We start from the raw sequence: 19,027 nt of genomic DNA, 5'->3' as shown, positions 1-19,027 counted from the left end.
CATAATGAAGATCTTTCACTTATTTCCAGCTTCCATATGCAGTGAGGAACAGGCAAGTATATACCAACTCCCTAGGGCTATTTATTTGGCTTGACTTTTATACTTTGGTAATGCTATACCTGATTGAAGTACACTAAATTTCCTTTATCCTGCTTCAGGTTCACTGAGTTAACCATAACTATTTATTTTTAAGTAACTTCTGGCTATTCCTTTTCTAGTAATACTTGTTACTGTTCCACTCTCCCATCTCCTAGGGCTCCAGGTACAGAGAAATGAGACCTTTTCACTATGTTCTATTTAGTTCATACATTGTCCATCCCCACCCCCAGGTATTTAATCTACACACTGCCTCGAGAATTCATCTAATAATGAACCTATGAATCTACTAATATTGTCTTCCGCAGCCATATAATGTGTGAATTTTACAAAGTATTTTACAGTTCTTACATGATATTTACTTATTAGAGACAGGTTCTTGCTAAGCAAGGTAGACTTGAAGCTGTGATCTTTCTGCTTCAGTATCTTGATTGCTGGGATTACAGGTGAGCACCACCACGTCCAGCTTTGTTTATTTCGTTTATAGATCCCAATTCTATTGAAACTCTCCAGTTTTCTTATCATTTTGCTAACCACTTCTTTTGTTTTAAGTATTGTTAGCTTTGGTCATGTACACCTATAGTACCAGCAGTCTAGGGGCTGAGATGGGTAGATCACTTCAAGTTTGAGGCCATCCTGGCTATTTTAAATAGGAAGATCAAGGAAAGCTTGGGTTACAAAGGGATGACCTGCCTTAGACAACACACACACACACACACACACACACACACACACACACACACACACACACTCATGCACACACCATACCATACCACACTCATGCACACACACAAAGCACTAATTTGAAGTTCTTTACTAAGTTTATAATTGGGGTTCTCTTTAGGGCCTAGTAATTTTCAATTCTTAAATCAGTCATCTATTTATTTATTTATATTTTAGAGACACGGTCTTACTGTGTACTCTGCTGGCCTGGAACTCACAAAGATCCACCTGTTTGTGTGTCTCAAGTGCTAGGATTAAAACATGCACCACCACACATGACTTCTGGCAGTTTGAATGAGAATGGCCTCCATAGGCTAAAATATCTGAATGACTGTCACCAGTTAATTGAATTGTTTGAAAAAGATTAGGAGGTGTGGCCTTGTTGGAGGAGGTGTGTCACTAGGAATTAGCTTTCAGGTTTCAAAAGCCAATGCCAGGTCTAATGCCTCTCTCTTTGCCTGATGCCTGAGGATAAGATATAAAGCCCTCAGCTACTGTTCCTATGCCAGACCTGTCTGCTTCCAGTCATGATGACCATGGACAAATCCTCTAAACTGTAAGCAAGCCCTGCTTAAGTGCCTTCTTTTGTAAGAGTTTCCTTGGTCATGCTGTATCTCCACAGTAATAGAACAATAACTAAGACATGGTTCTCCCCTAATCAGGTCTCAACCTATGGGTCGCAACCCCTTTGAGGGGTTGAATGATCCTTTCATAGGGGTCACATATCAAATCTCCTACATATCAGATATTTATATTACAATTCATAACAGTAGCAAAATTACAGTTATGAAGTATCAACAAAATAATTTTATGGTTGGGGGTCACCACAACATGAGAAACTGTATTAAATAAAGGGTCACAGCATTAGGAACATTGATAACTAAATGATTGGGGCTTTAGTTTTCTTTCACAGAATACAAAATTTTGCATCAATAGATCTATTTTAGGTTGACATTCTGAATCACACACTATGAATTATTTCTTTTTCTTCAAGACATTAGGTTTGATTTTACCAGTAAATTTATTGTCAGGTCACCTGGTTCTTCCTTGGCAATACTTTGCTTTAGGTGTTCTTTAATTTTGCCTTTTCTACTAGAGCATTGATGTCAGAACACTGTCCAGGAATGGAATTATGTGAGGAGAATTCTGAGTGCTTGTGAGAACACTCCAAGAAAACAAGACAAGAGTCTTGTAACCCTCAGTTTCTTCAAAAACACAGAATTACCCTTGGAATATGTTTTTGTGCCCTCCTGGGTGTGCTCCTCCCAGGTGTAGCACAGGAGTGAATTTATTTCAGATAACTCATTATCGCTTGCTGTTGTTATTGAATTAAATGTTTAAACTATACTTTATATGCCTCAATGGACATTTTATATAGCTTGAACTCATGAGAACTTTACTCATGTGACCTTTCTTAACCCTCAAGAGTATAAATTGTCTATGGTGCTGATAAAGTTGGCATGAAACTTTAGTTTACCACCTCATTTATAGGTTCCATTCCCCCAGGTCCCACTGCCTGTGGTGACACATTGCCTTGTAGGGTCCCAACAAAAAGCATAAAATGTTCCCTAATATCTGTTTATTTTGGCTAGGCAAGAACTCTCTATCACTCTGTGCTTTTAGCTCAGCTCAGTTTAGCTCAGCTTTCAGACTCTGAGTGCCTGTTTTCTGTTAGGACTCCCAACCACAGTCTTTCCGTTAGGAGGACCTACTGTAAAGAGCCTATAGGGACTGTTTAATGCAGAATTTCAGTTCTTTTTTTTCCTGGAGCTGAGGACCAAACCCAGAGCCTTGTGCTTGCTAGGCAAGCACTCTACCACTGAGCTAAATCCCCAACCCCAGAATTTCAGTTCTTTTACTGGAGCTCCATCCTCTTTAGGAGCATTTGTACTTCTTTCTCCTTTGTTCAGAAAAACAAACAAATAAACAAACAACCCTCCCCCAAAAAAGCAAAAACTGATGTCTTCACTTGGACTTTATGAATATGCCCACTATAAATGTGATATAAATGTAGGTCTCATTTAAAAAAAAAAAGATTGCATTCTTCCTTGGTGGCTGTGAAATATACTGTATTATGTTTCTGTCTAATTCTGTATTTATCTGTAGTGAGATAGCAGATATTAGATTCTCTATTGTGGCTAAAACAGAAAGTGCACCATGATTAAAACTTCAAAGTGAAATGACTTAATATAACTGTTTTTTCATCTCTGGCTTTATTTACTGGTATAGAGAGGACAAAACTGGATTTTATCCAGAATTATGACTTAAGTAGTAATAAAGTAAATAAATAAATAAATAAATAAATAAATAAATAAATAAATAAATAAATAAAGGATAAAATAAACCCAAGGGAATGATCATATTGTTTGACTATAAAGTTTAAGAACAGAGGGGTTTATGAAGAGGATGAGGGTCTGGCAAAATTGGTACCAATACATAAAAGATCTTGGTAGTGTCAAATTGCTAAAGCTGGGGTAGAAAAGGATAGAAAGATGCAAGGTAGGAGTCAGATAAGGGGCATAAGAAATTGTGATAATGAGAGGAATACAGTTATAGGTATTGTTAAGGTTGAAAGTGTGAGAAATGACAAGATCACAGACAGAATGTGCCCAAGCCATGCGATCAGAGAATGGGAAGAACCACTGACATATGTATTAAGATGACTATTGTGTCCTTGCTGTATAGAAGCTTTCCAGACTCATGAGATTCCCATTTACTGTTCGTTGTTCTTAGTGCCTGTGCTACTGTTGCCCTGTTTAGAAGTCTTTTCCTGTGCCAATGAATCCAAGCCATTTCCCTACTTTCTATTCTATCGGATTCAAGATATCTGATCTTCTGTTGAGATCCTTGATCCATCTGGAGTTTTGTACAGGGTGATACACATCTATTTGGAATCTTCTACACGGAGCCATTCAGTTTCTCCAGTGTGTAGTTTTGGCTTCTTTGTCAAAATTCAGGTGTCTGTACGTATGTGAAATTGAGGTTTCAAAACAAAAACAATCTAAATAGTCACCAAATATTATGGGAAACAATATCCCAACTAGGCATCTTCTAGTACCAAGTAAAACCACCAGTGCCAAGAATATTGATGCTGGCCAAAGGGTCCCATAGAGACACTACCCTAAACATCACAGGGTACTGCCAAGGCTTACTGGCTGTTCTCCATAACCTGGTGGTAAGGTCCTACTGCTGAAAAAGAACACTTATGACATCGAACACAGAGAAGTTGAGCTGGTGCCTAACTAGAAGCGTTACCCTTACTGATTAGCATTCATGGTGCTGGAAGGTACTCTGCATGCACTGGAAGAGAAAGGTTATTAGTATCACCCAGCTACCTACAATAGCAACCTGCCTGCAAGACACCCTGGTGCAATAGTGTCACAAATGGTACAGCAATGACCTTTCAGAATGGATTTAAGGCACACTCTATGAGATGGAACCCATATCTGACACTGCTAAAGTAGCTAAGAAACTAAGACTAGACAGGCTATGGGCCTAGGGGAAAACCTACTATTATTTGGCTAAAGGAATATAGTAATCTAATGACATAGTACTACACCCAGAGATCAGCAGCTTACTTAAGCCATATCAGAAAAATTTCTTCTTGCATAAAATGAGAATTAACACCAAGTCCCACAACAGGAAAATGTGCAAAGATTGAGAGATTTTAGAAAACTCAGTCCTAAATGGGATGTCTTCATAAAAGCCCTCCCCTCAAGGCTCAGGAATCAATGTAGGAAGAAGAAGCAGAAAAGACTGTAAAAGCCAGAGGTGACAGTTGACTCCAAGAAAACAGTGTCTTCCAGATACAATAGGACTGATGCACATATACACTCACAGAGATTGTGGTAACACACAAGATTTGCACAGGTTAAAGCCAGATGGGGTCCTAGCACTGAAAGGAGAAAATGGACAGGGCATCCCATCCCTAACTAATAAGGTATTTGCAACTGAAGACCCGCAAACAAAGAGAAACATCAGTTTTCTCTAATGGAGTATCACTTTGTGTATCAATCACAGTCTAGGGCAGACTATGCCTAGAAGTAGTTACCCAACACAAAATGAACTCAATGATATTGCTGTAACCTTTTTTTTTTTTTTTTTCAAGACAGGGATTCTCTGTGTATCCTGGAACTAGCTCTGTAGACCAGGCTAGCCTTGAACTTTGAGATTCACTTACCACTGTGCTTACTAAGTGCTGGGATTAAAGGCCCAGTGTGGCACATTTTTTTTTTTTTTTTTTGTCTTATTGGTCTTTTGGTTGTTTTGATTTTCATTTCTATGGTTTTTGTTTTTTGAAAGAGGAAAAAAACAAAGATGGGTGGGTAGAAAGGAGGAAAGATGTGGGACAAGTTGGGGGAGGGGGAAATGATAAAAAATATAGGCGGTGGTACATGCCTTTAATGCCAACACTTGGGAGGCAGAGACAGGTGGATCTCCGAGTTAGAGGTCAGCTACAGAGTGAGTTCCAGGACAGCTAGGGCTACACAGAGAAACCCTATCTTGAAAAACCATCTCTCTCTCTCTCTCTCTCTCTCTCTCTCTCTCTCTCTCTCTCTCTCTCTCTGCTACACAGAGAAACCCTATCTTGAAAAACCATATCTCTCTCTCTCTCTCTCTCTCTCTCTCTCTCTCTCTCTCTCTCTCTCTCTCTCTCTCTCACACACACACACACACACACACACACACACACACACACACACATACAACATATATTTATATGAAATGAAAAAACTCAGTAAATAAAAAAAAAGAGAGATGACCACGAATTAAGATAGGAAGGGAGTATTATCTGACAGGGTGATGAGGAATGGCCATTAAGTGAGGAGAATTTGGGTGGCTAAGCATCAGTACATAATGAAAGGATGTGGCCATAGAACGTGACAACACTTCCTCTACAGCTGCAAGGATTAAGGAATGGCATGTAAGAGATCACTATAGCAATTCTTCCCAAAGACTGGATTTTCTATGCTTTCACACCCTTCAACTGTCAGGAGACCTCAGTGGACCTGTTTGAGAGCTAACATGCTGAAGGAATATCAATTATAGCTGAATTTCAACTAGCCTAAAAATTCTTCTTGCTACCAAAAACCTACATTAATGTCTTAATTTTTACAGTAAAATAGTTTATTTTTCCTCTTATTACAAGAGGAAACAATGCTTCTCAAAACAATCTTTTGAGTCTAGAATATCACAATTCTAGAAAAGAATACTTGGGGGGACAGATATAACCTAGGATATTTAAGATATGCTTCTGATATGAGAGTACAGAACATATAAAGGGCTTTTTTGGAAAACATCTTAGAGAAGCCGAAGTGAATGTAGGACATACCTCCTGTGCTTGCTCAAGGATTCGAGCTCTCATGGATTGCTACATACCCAGTGCCAAAATAAAGGGGTAGGAAAGGAGAACATTCTTGCTGCGTGTACCCCTCATTAAAGCCTATGTTGAGATAACTAAAGAGCTAGAGAAACACAAGCTTACCTGGATATGGCACTCTCCCCTTGGTCACCAGCTCTGTCTGTAGAATTCCAAATGACCACACATCAGACTTTATTGTAAACCGACCATACAGTGCAGCCTCAGGAGCTGTCCACTTGATTGGAAATTTTGCACCTAAAAATAATATTGACAACCTTAAATGTTTCTGAAGAGCCTATTTGTGTAAATGTAAGGTACATGGGTTTAATCTCTATCAATATCCCAATTCTTTGTGTCTTAAGTTTAAATCTTCAAACACAGAAAATATGTGGAAAACTGCACTGACTTTAAATTTTTACATTAAAATAAATCTGTTTTTTCTTATATTTAATGATATAAAAAGTTGCTGGTGGGAACAGAACATGATCCAATAAAACAGCAGAAGTTTTAATAAGACAAAAACATGGATTGTAAAATTGGAAATTTGGGAGCAGGGAGCACATGGGATCCTGATCTTGCTATATTTATCTTAGGCTACTCTTAAATTCTCACAATTATGGCTGGGTGGGCATGGTGATGCACACCTTTAATCCCAGCACTCAGGAGACAGAAGCAGGAGATCTCTGTGAGTTTAAGAGCAGTCTGGTCTACAGAGCAAGTTCCAGTACATCCAGGGATAGAGAAACCCTGTCTTGGAAAAAAAAAAAAAAAAAAAGTCTCACAATACTGTGTCAGCCTTTTGAAAATTGGGATTACAAACATTTGCTAAATCAAGCTAAATCTGTTGCTGTTTTTAGTGTGTGTGTAAAATTAAAACTTCATGCATTAGTCTCTCCCTCTGTCTGGCTTTTTGAAAAAGCGTCAGCTGGTCTCTAACATGCTATTTTTTTGAAGAAAGACCATGAACTCCTGATCCTTCTGCCTCTAACTTCCAAGTGCTAGGTTTAGAGACATGAGATACTACATTATTATAAGATCTAAAACTTTAAGTTCAGGACATCCAGTGGCTGTAGCCAATTATGGTTGAAAACCCATTCTGGGTCTAATGGCTATTGGCTCATAACCTTTATGTAATTTTGTGCTATCTGCAGTTTTTTTGTGGTGGTGATATTTTATTTGTGCTCTAACAAATAAAGCTTGCCTGGAGATCAGAATGTGGAGCCAGCCACTAGTTAACCATAGAAGCCAGGCATTGGTGGCACACATCTTTGATTCCAATACTTGGGAGACACATGCCTTTTATCCCAGCACTAGGGAGGTGGAGACAGGATTTGATAAGGCTGGGTGGAGAGAGCAATATAAGGCAGGAGTAGACAGGAGCTGAACCACTTTCAGCTGAGGAGTTGGCAAGGTAAGAGGTAGCTGTGGCTTGCTCCTTTGTCTCTCTGATTTTTCAATATTTACACCAATTATCTGGCTCTAGGTTTTTATTATTAAGACTAATTAGGATTCCTGCTCCAGTTTTTATTGTGCTATCATATTTTTTATTGTGTGTTTGTGTGAGTGCACATATGCCTTGGCACTTGCATGGAGGTCAGAGGACAGCTCTGTGGAGTTGGCTCTACCTTTCTACCTTTATGTGAGTTCCAACGATCAAACTCAGGTCACCAGGCCTGAGTACCAAGCACATCTGCTAGCTGATTCATTACACCAGCCCTTGTGTTACCATTTTTAAAACACTTTGTTAATTTACACAAATATTTAGTGTAAGACTTGAAAACACAAGCATTTTGCTAATTATTGTGTACACAATACACAAACAACACAGCTTTCATGAAATTTGTATATTTATGCTAGCAAAATTATAAGTGCTATATATACTTGAAGTGATTTTATATGTGTGTGTATGTGTGTATGTTGTAAAATAAGAGTTCATAGATATTATGAAAATAGTTCAATTTTCATTTGTCATATAACAAATCTTCATTAAACAGTGGCAACTAAATTTAGCCTTAAACAAATGGTTAGGATTTTCTAAGTAAGGACTACAGGAATATAGACTAGTTGGAGGTAAGTATGTGTAGGGGTAGAGACAGAAAAGGAGTGGAGAAGGTGGGGAGATGACTCAGCAGCTAAGAGTACTGGCTACGCTTCCAGAGGATCCAGGATTGATACCCAGCACCCACAAGGCAGCTCACATCCGTCCCTCCAGTTCTAGGAGATTTGACACCCTCTGCTGGCCTCCACGGGTACTACACGCATGTGGTGCACTGGCATACATACAAACAAAACACCCCCCCACACACATAAAATAAACATAAACCCAAATCATGGGTTTTCTACTCTGGCAAAGCTAACTATTCTGGGCATGGTAATTTGTGTGTGTGTGTGTGTGTGTGTGTGTGTGTGTGTGTGTGTGTGTGTGTGTGTGTGTGTGTGTGTGTGTGTGTGTGTTTATTAGGCTGTACGTTACAGCATGTTTAGCAGTATGTTAGCCTCTACCTACCAGATGCTGGCAGTAGTCCCCAAATTGGAACAACAAAAAATGTTTCTAGATAGTGCTGAGGTCTCCTTGCGGTAGGAAGAGACAATGGTTGGTTGGGAACCACCTCCAATCTAAGACAACAGTTTAAATAACAACTCATCAAGTTTGTTAAAAAAAGAAAACATTAGCCGGGCGGTGGTGGCGCACGCCTTTAATCCCAGCACTCGGGAGGCAGAGGCAGGCGGATCTCTGTGAGTTCGAGGCCAGCCTGGGCTACCAAGTGAGTTCCAGGAAAAGGCGCAAAGCTACACAGAGAAACCCTGTCTCGAAAAACCAAAAAAAAAAAAAAAGAAAACATTTATCTGAGACAAGGGAGATGGCTCATTGGGTCAAGTGCTTGTCAGCCATGAGGACTTGAGTTTGGATTCCCAGAACCCATGTAACTTGTGTGTGTAATCCAAGTGCTTTTACAATGAGAGGGTAATTGGAAACAGGAAAATGTCAGGACGCTTAGAGACAGCTAAATCTGGCACTTATCCTGGGAAACAAGGAACCCAATCTCAAGATGGGAGAGTAAAGCCCCAGGCTGTATTCTGACTTTTGTGTGCTTACTGTGTCAAGTGTGTGTTGAGGAGGTCCACAAAGGTTTCCTAGTGAGACCTGAGCTTGCTTTACCCAGCAGAGCTGCATTAGCAATTGCTTGGCCACATGCAGGGTTACCAGGTGTTTGGAAGGGTCTGCACTCAGATGTGTGGCATGCTTTGATCTAACAAAGGGAGGTATTTTGCCCTGCTCCTTGGCATTCCTTTAAAAATCCCTTTGAAGACGGGTGGTGGTCGTGCATACCTTTAATCCCAGCATTAAGAAGGCAGAGCCAGGAGGATCTCTGTGAGTTCAAGGCCAGCCTGGTCTACAGAGCGATATCTAGGACAGGCACCAAAACAACATGAAGAAACCCTGTCTTGAAAAAAAAAATTTTTTTTGTTTCTCTGTGTAGCTTTGCGCCTTTCCTGGAACTCACTCTGTAGCCCAGGTTGGCCTTGAACTCATAAAGATCTGCCTGGCTCTGCCTCCCAAGTGCTGGGATTAAAGGTGTGCGCCACCACCGCCTGGCTGAATACTTTTTAAAAAAGTTTAAAATACAATTTTACGATCTCAGTAGCCCCTGGAAAACTTAACTGAAGTCATAATTAGGGGAGTTTTTCTGTCTTATTCCTAGAAGTTTCCACTCCTGTTTCTGTTTAGAAAGGGGTAGGCTTCCCACAAAGGGATAAGCCTCCTATAATCGAATTTGTACAAGTGTCTTTATAATTAGCATAGTTTTTGTTTACTTGAGTGGACACTTTGAAATGGTTTGACGTGACTGTTTTCTCCTGGGAATCAAAATAGTCTCTTGAATGTTTTATTGAACATCTGTTAGAAGAGAGTTTTGATCCAGGAAAAGGGCTTGATCCAGCTAAGACTGCTGTAATCACCTTAGACCCATTCCAAGAAAGACATTCCATCTTCATTATCCTCTACTTCTTTACTGGGAGGTGTAGCAGCTATGGAGATCACTGTGGATATTTGCAAGCTCTGTATCCCCTCCTGCCAGAGCCTGGCAAAGACAGGCAACTTTCTTCTTGATAGCTTTCAACCTAAGGCAGAGTATGCTTGATGGAAAGTGTATCTCCATGACAGGTAAGGAAGATCTATCAAGGAGGGCAAACTAACACAGGCGCAGTCTATCTGAGGGGCCTGGGGGGACCTTTTTTATATCAAGAAGGGGGAGTTGTAGATGCCCACAAAGGTTTCCTAGTATGATCTGAGCTTGTTTTACCCAGCAGAGCTGCATTAGAGGATTGCTTGACCACGTGCATGGTGCATGGGTCTGCACTTGATGTGTGGTATGCTTTGATCTAGCCAAGAGAGGTCTTTTGCCCTGCCCCTTGGCATTCCTTTAAAAAGCCCTTTAGAAGAAACAGAAGGGGCCAGTGGATAAGGATCCAGGTCCCCCCAAGCTATCCTGTGTTTCTACCTGTCTCTTTCCCCTCTATCCTTCTATCTAAATATTTCTCACTTCTCCCTCCTCAAGAGTTTCAGGTGTCTTTTACCTGCTCAGCCATCTTCCTGATCCCTTTTCCCCAAAATCTTGTTGACCTTGAACAGATCTCATAGATGGCTTTGCTACATGGGGAACACTAACACAAAAGCACATAGTCTACAGATAGTTTCTTGCCAGGCCCACATAAACATGCATGTTACACGCTAAGGAAAAAGGTAGTCTCTCTACCTAGCTGTGCCCTGTTTCCCACAACAAAAAGCGCTTGCATCCACATCCTACCCTGGTGACAGCCCAGCTAGGCAAGAAGCTGGATAACTATTAGTATATTGCATCAAGTCCTGGGTGTTCAAAACAATGTTAAGTAAGACAAGTATAGGGCACTAGATTATAAGCATCTATGTATGTTATTTTACCTTGTCTTGCTGTGTATTCATTGTCTTCAATTAATCTTGCTAAGCCAAAATCTGCTATTTTGCATACAAGATTTTCTCCTACAAGAATATTAGCAGCTCGGAGATCTCGGTGAATGTAGTTCATTCTTTCAATATACGCCATACCATCAGCAATCTTAAGAGAGGAAACAAAATGAGAGGCAAAATATATGATACAAAGGGGAAAATTTTGTTTAAATTAAAGGGGCTGTTGAAAAATTATGTAGTTAAAAAAATTATAGCAACAGACACAGTCCATAAGACAACAGAAAAAAACTATAATTAAAAAAAGGCTAAATTAATCTTTATATCCCTAACACTGCAAGGAAAAAACAATCAACATATATTTTGAAGATCAGTATTTTATGCCCAGAGTATATCCAGTGATCATGACCAGCACAATGTCCTACTGTCTTGTCAATGGTCAGAAGAAGGGCATCACAAGAGGATGGAGTCTACAGTCTCTGTAGAAAAACTCACACGGTCGATACCAGACACAATCTAAGGTACTGAAGCACCAACAAACTATAGCTTATAAGTCAGATGTGGCCACAGCCTGTTTTCACATGCCTTGAGAAGTGTTAAAAAAAAAAAATGGCTTTTACATTTTTTTTTAAAGGGCTGTGAAAACTAATGAGGCCCAACAGAGTTTGTATGTGGCTTGCAAAGCCTAAAAGGTCTGCCATTTTTCTAAGAGAAGGTGACTAAGAGCCTTGAATGCAGGGTCTGGCATATGCCTGTCTCCTCTGAAGTTTGTCTACCTTAACAGATGCTATGGATGTGTGGACTTTCACTGACAGGTAAGAGCCACAGTGCTGTGCAACAATCCTTTTCTACACTATGAATATGTATTACTCTCATTGGTTAATAAAAAGCTGACAGGCCAGTACCTGAGAAGGAAGTTAAGCAGGAAAGCCAATCTGGGAATGATGGGAAAAAGGGTGAAGTCAGGAGAGATGCCAGCCAGCCACCAAACAAGCAGGACATTCAAAAAAAAAAAAAAGAGGAAACAAGCCATTGAGTCACATGGCAAAGCATAAATAGAAATGTAGGTTAATTTAAGTGTAAGAGTTAGCTAGTAACAAGCCTGAGCTATCGGCTGAGCATTTTTAATTAATATAAGCCTCTATGTGGTAATTTGGGAAGTAGCTGCTGAGTATTTGGGAATTTCTGGAGGAACAGACTTCTGCCTACATATGGCATTCCAACGTGGGGCCAAAATTTCCACATAAAACCTGACAAAGCTTCAAAAAGGATTCTAGACACACAAGAATGGAGTCAAGCACGACTTCTTGGTAGCTGCCTTTTCTCAGGTGGGTTCTACATGTTAGCGGTGAGCAGAGGCGCAGCTCTAGGAGACAACTTTCTGGCTCAGGGCTAGTGGCAAAAATAAGTGGCTCTTTTAAAAGGCCCTGCTGCCAAACACTTATATGGTATTTAAGAGCAGCATGATACTCAGTGACAGCGTGGACCTAGAAACTTCCCAGAGTTGAGGCAGTAAACATGGCACTCAGAGCTGGCGGTAAATGTGCCTCCGCCATGAGGCTAGCCTCTAGGGAACTGAGGGGAGGAGCCAGCATTAGAACGCCATGATCCAAGTTACACAGAAGTTTTTTTTTTTGCTTATGTAGACAGAAAAGGTTACAGATACACAGTAAAGACAGATTCAGATGGAAAAAAACTCTGAACGGGTCACAGTGTGTTTAAAACTATATGTGAGCTTGGGAGAGAGAAAGAAAAAAGAGTAGAAAAAGTCCTTAAAAACAGAGTAATAAAAAAAGACACAAAGATGGAAAATACACAGAGAGTCTGGATACTATGTTATTATGTTATCTTTAATTTTTTTTACTGCTAATGAACAAATAATTGCTGAGAGACATTTTATCGTGAAAGCTACTAGATTAAACCAACCTATATATTTTTAAAATATCCTGACTTCAAAATTGAGTCAAAAAATATGTTACTTTGGGAAAGAGTTTCTGCTTTTATTTCCACAGAAAATGTGAGGCTGTGGATTCATTCTGGGTTAAGAAAAATCAGGTGTGATCGAGGAAGACCCCCTTAAAGTCTCCAATGGGAATGGATGGCCCAGATGATCAAATGTTTCAGAGTGCCTCTGTTGTAGCTTCCTCTGAGTCCTACATCCAGAACAGCTTCAAAGCTGCTGACTGAGATGATCCAGTCTCACAGAATACTCTAGTCAGGACTTGCCCACAATCCTTAATTTTCTCAGAGTCCCCCAAAGATTACCAAAGGCACTAGTCAACAGGAAGTAGTATAAAGAACTACACCCCCAAAATAAATTATGAATGTTTGTCATCATTCAGGGGGGTTGGTTACAAGTTGTTATGGATAATGGTCAGGAAAAAAATGCTAAACAAAGGAGATTAGATTCAGGGATCTTGTTCTGAAAAGAAAAAGGGAGGATATAGAAAAGACAGGATAAAAGGATAGACTATTGAATCTACTGTAATACTATTAATCTTACATTAGTATGGATTTTGGTTTATTGATATAAATTTAAAGTTAATTTTGTTATACAATATGTATATTTCTACTCTTGTTTAAAGTATTGTGTTTTGCAGCTCACTTAAAATGCAATATATAATTAAGAAACACAGATTAATAGTTATCTACAATAGCAAGCTTACAGTCATGTTAGTTAGGTTTTCAAGGTTATACAGAGATACACTTCAGGTAGATAGGCACTCTTCAAACACTTCAAAGACCTAAAGAATATGGCATTTAAAATGTTTTAAGAACTCAGCCTTTTCTAAACAGTGAGACACATCTGCTCTTGGCAGCACCAATTACTTCAAAGAGGATGATGGGTATTGAAAAACTCCATATGGAGTTTGTTTTCTTTATGGCAAAAGCTAGCCATGTGGGCAAAGAAACTGCCCTTGCCTCAACTGTTGACAGTTACTGTCCAAACTGGACCAACAGGACACAAGAAAGGTCACTGCTGAACTTTGCAAAAAGACAAGCCCTTCAAAATTCCCTGCTTCACAGGAAAGTCTGACAGATATGCTAGGCCTGTAGGTCAGATGCCCCAATGTTACAGCAGAACTTTGGGTGACTGTCCAGGCAGTCTGATGTCCTTGTCACTAGGTAACATTTCACTCTTCTAAGGTCTTTTATAGAGCTGAAGACTAAGTAGTTATAGTTTTCCTTAGTTATAATACAAAGTAAATTAGATACAAAAATTTAGACTCACCAAGACAGAAAATTAAGTATTTTCTCTAATTTTGCCAAAGGCAAATGGATTAGATAGTATTATTGTAATTCTTACTTAATAACTGTTTTTGTTGTATATAGTTTTACCATATTAAGGTTAAAACTTGCCTTTTTAATTAGACAAAAAGGGAGAAATGCTGTGGAACAATTCTTTTCTACACTATGAATATGTATTACTCTCATTGGCTAATAAAAAGCTGACAGGCCAGTAGCTGGGCAGGAAGTTAGATGGGAAAGACAAACTGAAAATAATGTAAAGGAGGGCAGAGTCAGGAAAGATGTCAGTCAGGTGCCAAACAAGCAGGGCATTCAAAAAAATGAGGTAATAAGCCATGAGCCATGTGGCAAAGCATAAACAGGAATATGGGTTAATTTAAATGTAAGAGTTAGCTAGTAACAAGCTTGAGCTATCAGCCAAACATTTTAAATTAACATAAGCCTCTGTGTGGTAATTTGGGAAGCAGCTGCCGTGTATTTGTGAGTTTCTGGAGGGACAGAAACTTCTGCCTACACTGCGGAAGCTCATAAACTGAAGGCAATAAATGGTGCCTTCAATACTTATCCTCTATCTTAATAGAAACTTTGCAACAAAAATTCAAAAGTACACAAGACTAATTCTTACTTGTATATTATCTGAGTTCTTGTCTTAGACTATAATAAACAAAAGAACTTCAGCATATACTTTCAGGTTTAATATTTTGAATAATTCTCATCATCTTAATTATCGTTTTGTTTCTTCTTCTTTTTTTTTTTTTTTTTGGAGACAGGGTTTCTCTCTGTAGCCCTGGCTATCCTGGAACTCATTCTGTAGAACAGGTTGGCCTCAAATGCCTGCCTCTACCTCCTGAGTGCTGGGATTATAAATGTGTACCACTACCTCTCAGCCCATCATAATTTTCTTAAACTTATTTGCTGAAATGTAAATACATAAATTGTATTTGTGGAAGCACCTGACAGGAAGAGCTATCATATTCTAATACTAGCTCAGCTACTAAGGGGCTCACACTGAAACACCTCCAATGTTCCTTCCTCTTCTAAAATTCTAGTAGTTCATTGCACCAATTTTAATATTATACTAAGATTTTTCTACATTCTAAGCATATGCTTTTGTTTCAAATTGACATATATATATATGCAACTACCTGAGCAGCCATATCGACCAGCTGTGGAAGCTTCAAATATTTTCCATCTCCTTCTTTAAGGAAATCTAACAAGCTCCCTGTAAGAAACAGAAAGATATTCCAGAAAAATTCAAACATTACACTAAAATGAAAATGAATATTCTTCAATTCTTTAAACAAATCATTAAACCAGAAAACTTTTCAATTTTTTTTTTTTTTTTTTTTTTTTTTTTTTTTTTTTTTTTTTTTTTTTTTGTTGAGACAGGGTTTCTGTGTGTAGCTTTGTGCCTTTTCTGGAACTCACTTTGGAGACCAGGCTGGCTTCAAACTCACAGAGATCCACCTGGCTCTGCCTCCCGAGTGCTGGGATTAAAGGCGTGCGCCACCACCGCCCGGCCTGGCTTTTTTTTATATATATATTTTGGGCACCTTTGGAGCTACTAAGGATTCCAGAGGAGTACCAAACTAAAATTTTAAAAATTCTCTTAATAATAGATTTTAAAGGAAAAAAACTACCACTTCCCTATCCTGGGAGAAAATATCACCAGATTGGTTACTCCCCCCATACACTTTGATCAAGATTCTATGATGAAAAAGGTGTTAGAACTACGTATCTTAAAAGTCAGTTTGAAACTAGTATTCAGCCAACTGGGAATATCATGGAATTGTTACAATTATATACAAGCAACTCATGCTGGCTTGATGGATAGCTCCTTGGTGTCAGGAGATGGCACCATGGGGACAGCCCAGTATGAAGAACTCAGCAAAGTGAAAGGTTAGGAAGGCAGGTCTGGTGGTTCCCTCTACTATGAGTTAAAAGCATACAACATGAGATAAAACCAAATAATGACACATTTTTTATAGAAGTAAAACAAAACAACAAAAATACTCATTTTCATAAGAAAGGCTAAGAATTTCAGATTAAAAGGCATATAAAGAGCTGGGTCATGGTGTCGCATGCCTTTAATCCCAGCACTTGGGAGGTAGAGGCAGGCAGATCTCAGTGAGTTCAAGGTCAGCCTGGGCTACACAGAGAACCCTGCCCTGAAAAACCAAAATAAATGAATAAATAAAAAATAAATAAAAATTTTAAAATAGATCCAATTAAAAAAGGGTAGATTCAGGCTAATCAGCATCATTTACTAGATCCTCTTCAAAAGCATCAATGTCCTAGAAAAAAATAGGGAAGAGCATCAACCTTGTCTGGCTTTGCCCCTGGCTCTAACTAGCCTTACATAAGAGCCCACCTGTGCCTGGACTGGCGAGGATGAAAAATTTCAATTGACAGCAGGGGAGAACAGTTTCTGGAAGTCTAGTGTGTAAGAACTATGTTTATATAAAATGAGATAAAAATTATAACTTTTGGTTTAATTTGTCCACTTTTTTTATTGCTCTAGCAATTCCATTTCCTTTAGTTAAATCAACCATGAAAAGACTCAGTCTGTCTAATTTTCCATTAAAAAAAAAATCACATTTGCTCTTTTCAAAAGTCTACAGAAAAGTCTTAAGTTGGAAAGTACTATATGACAAAAATCTGTCTGTATAAAAATAGAGGGCCTAAAAAAAAAAAAAAAAGGAAAATAAATAAATAAATAAATAAAAAATAGAGGGCCTGCAAGAGGGCTCAGTGGGTAAAGGTGCCTGCTGCCAAGACCGGTGACACCTGAGTTCAATCCCCAAGACCTAAATGGTAGAAGAAAAGCCAATTCCTTCAAGCTGTCCCTCGCCTCCACATATGTGTCATGGCACCCATACATATACGCATCCAAAATATATAAATAAATGTAATTTTTTTTTTTTTTTTTTTTTGGTTTTTCGAGACAGGGTTTCTCTGTGTAGCTTTGCGCCTTTCCTGGAACTCACTTGGTAGCCCAGGCTGGCCTCGAACTCACAGAGATCCGCCTGGCTCTGCCTCCCAAGTGCTGGGATTAAAGGCGTGCGCCACCACCGCCCGGCAATAAATGTAATTTTAAGGGAGAAAAGTAAATTCTGTGAGCTACATTAGCAATCTCCTTGCCAGGTATACTCAGTGGTGTAATAGGGGTATGAATGTTACGAGAGTAACCATCCATCTTCTGGCTGGACTTAAAAGGCTCAGTTCATAAGATGGAACCCATACCTGACACTTAATGAGACCAAGAACCTCTGAGAGCTAGATCACGGACCCCAGAGAAATCTACAATTATTCTGTTAAATGAACAAAGCAATAAAAGGATTCCTAACAACATACTGTTATACCCATAGAAAGAAAGGTGTACCACTGAGCCTCATTAGAGATGACTTCTTACAGCAGAAGGCAATTAACACAGAATCACAACTGGACAACATGCAGAGAGTGAGAGACTTTGAAACACTGAGATCTAGATGGAATCAAGGCTCAGGGATCTATGCAAGAGCCAGATGACTCCATGATAACAGCATTTTCCAGACACAGCAGGTGTGATACACATATGAACTCACAAAGACTGTGACAGTATGCACAAGTTTAAACCAGACAAAATCCCAACAAAGAGAAGGGTAAGTGGGCAAATAGTCCAACTCCTACCCAAGAACCTATTTGCAATTGACAACTGCTGGGAAAGGGAAAAACCTTTTTTTTTTTTTCTTTTTCCCAGTGGAGAGACAAAGGGTGTACCAACCACACCTCAGGGAAGGCTGAATGCTCAGGAATAGTGGCCAACACAAAATGGACTCCATGTTTTTGTTTTTAATTTTGATTTGGGTTCTTAATTATTTTGTCTTTTTATGAGAAAGAATATAAAATTGGTTGGGTGAGTGGGTTGAGTATCTGGGAAAGAATATAATCAAAATATATTGTATGTTTTTTTAATCTACAAAAGAACAGAAATGAAGTTGTTTAATTGCAACAGAACCACGTAAAAGACAATTCATATGCACTTACCTTTTGACATAAACTCAGTGACAATATAAATTGGCTCTTCAGAAACAACTGCATACAGCGGAACAAGTTTATCATGTCTTAATTTCTTCATTATCTGAGCTTCTTGAAGGAAAGATTCTGGCATCATTGTACCTGGCTTTAGTGTTTTGATTGCTACTTTTGTGGTTCCATTCCATGTTCCTAGGAAAACAATTTATTTGACTCTTTCAATATTTCTGTATCTGAATCTGTATTTGAAGGGATTTTAGACCAAAATCCAACCAACAATAAAAGTTATCCTACATAATTAAGTACATATTGTACATATTTTGTCATATTTTGCTATTTTAATTTATGGTTCCACAGTAACAAAATGAAGTAACAACGAAGCTCAGGCTTCTTACCCATCCACACTTCACCAAAGCATCCTTGACCTAGTTTAACCTCTAGTCGCAACGATTCTCGAGGGATTTCCCAAGCATCTTTTGCTAGACCTTGAGTCTGGGGTTTCACAGTTGGACACACAGTTGTTAACTTGTGGCATAAACCATCAGCATGTTCTAGATAAATGAACAGGATATACTGTAAATGAATTACTTTCAAAGTTAAGACAATTAGTGTGTATATATACATACATATATGAACTC

General features: G+C 38.9%; 1 protein-coding gene across 2 annotated transcripts in view; it reads right to left on the bottom strand.

Moving 5' to 3' along the window:
* The window catches only part of Yes1 (YES proto-oncogene 1, Src family tyrosine kinase), a 71,559-nt gene that overhangs the window by 7,119 nt on the left and 45,413 nt on the right, over positions 1-19,027 (bottom strand). For both annotated transcript variants that reach the window (XM_076549911.1, XM_076549912.1), the window contains exons 7-11: positions 18,785-18,940; positions 18,402-18,581; positions 15,521-15,597; positions 11,124-11,277; positions 6,305-6,436 (exon numbers count right to left, since the gene is read on the bottom strand). In XM_076549911.1, coding sequence (XP_076406026.1) covers positions 6,305-6,436; positions 11,124-11,277; positions 15,521-15,597; positions 18,402-18,581; positions 18,785-18,940 — 699 coding nt within the window. The remainder of the gene's footprint in view (positions 1-6,304; positions 6,437-11,123; positions 11,278-15,520; positions 15,598-18,401; positions 18,582-18,784; positions 18,941-19,027) is intronic.

The sequence above is a fragment of the Peromyscus maniculatus genome, chromosome 13 (assembly GCF_049852395.1).
Source record: "Peromyscus maniculatus bairdii isolate BWxNUB_F1_BW_parent chromosome 13, HU_Pman_BW_mat_3.1, whole genome shotgun sequence".
In the NCBI taxonomy this organism is placed as follows: Eukaryota; Metazoa; Chordata; class Mammalia; order Rodentia; family Cricetidae; genus Peromyscus; species Peromyscus maniculatus.
This window is presented reverse-complemented; position numbering and strand designations above follow the sequence as displayed.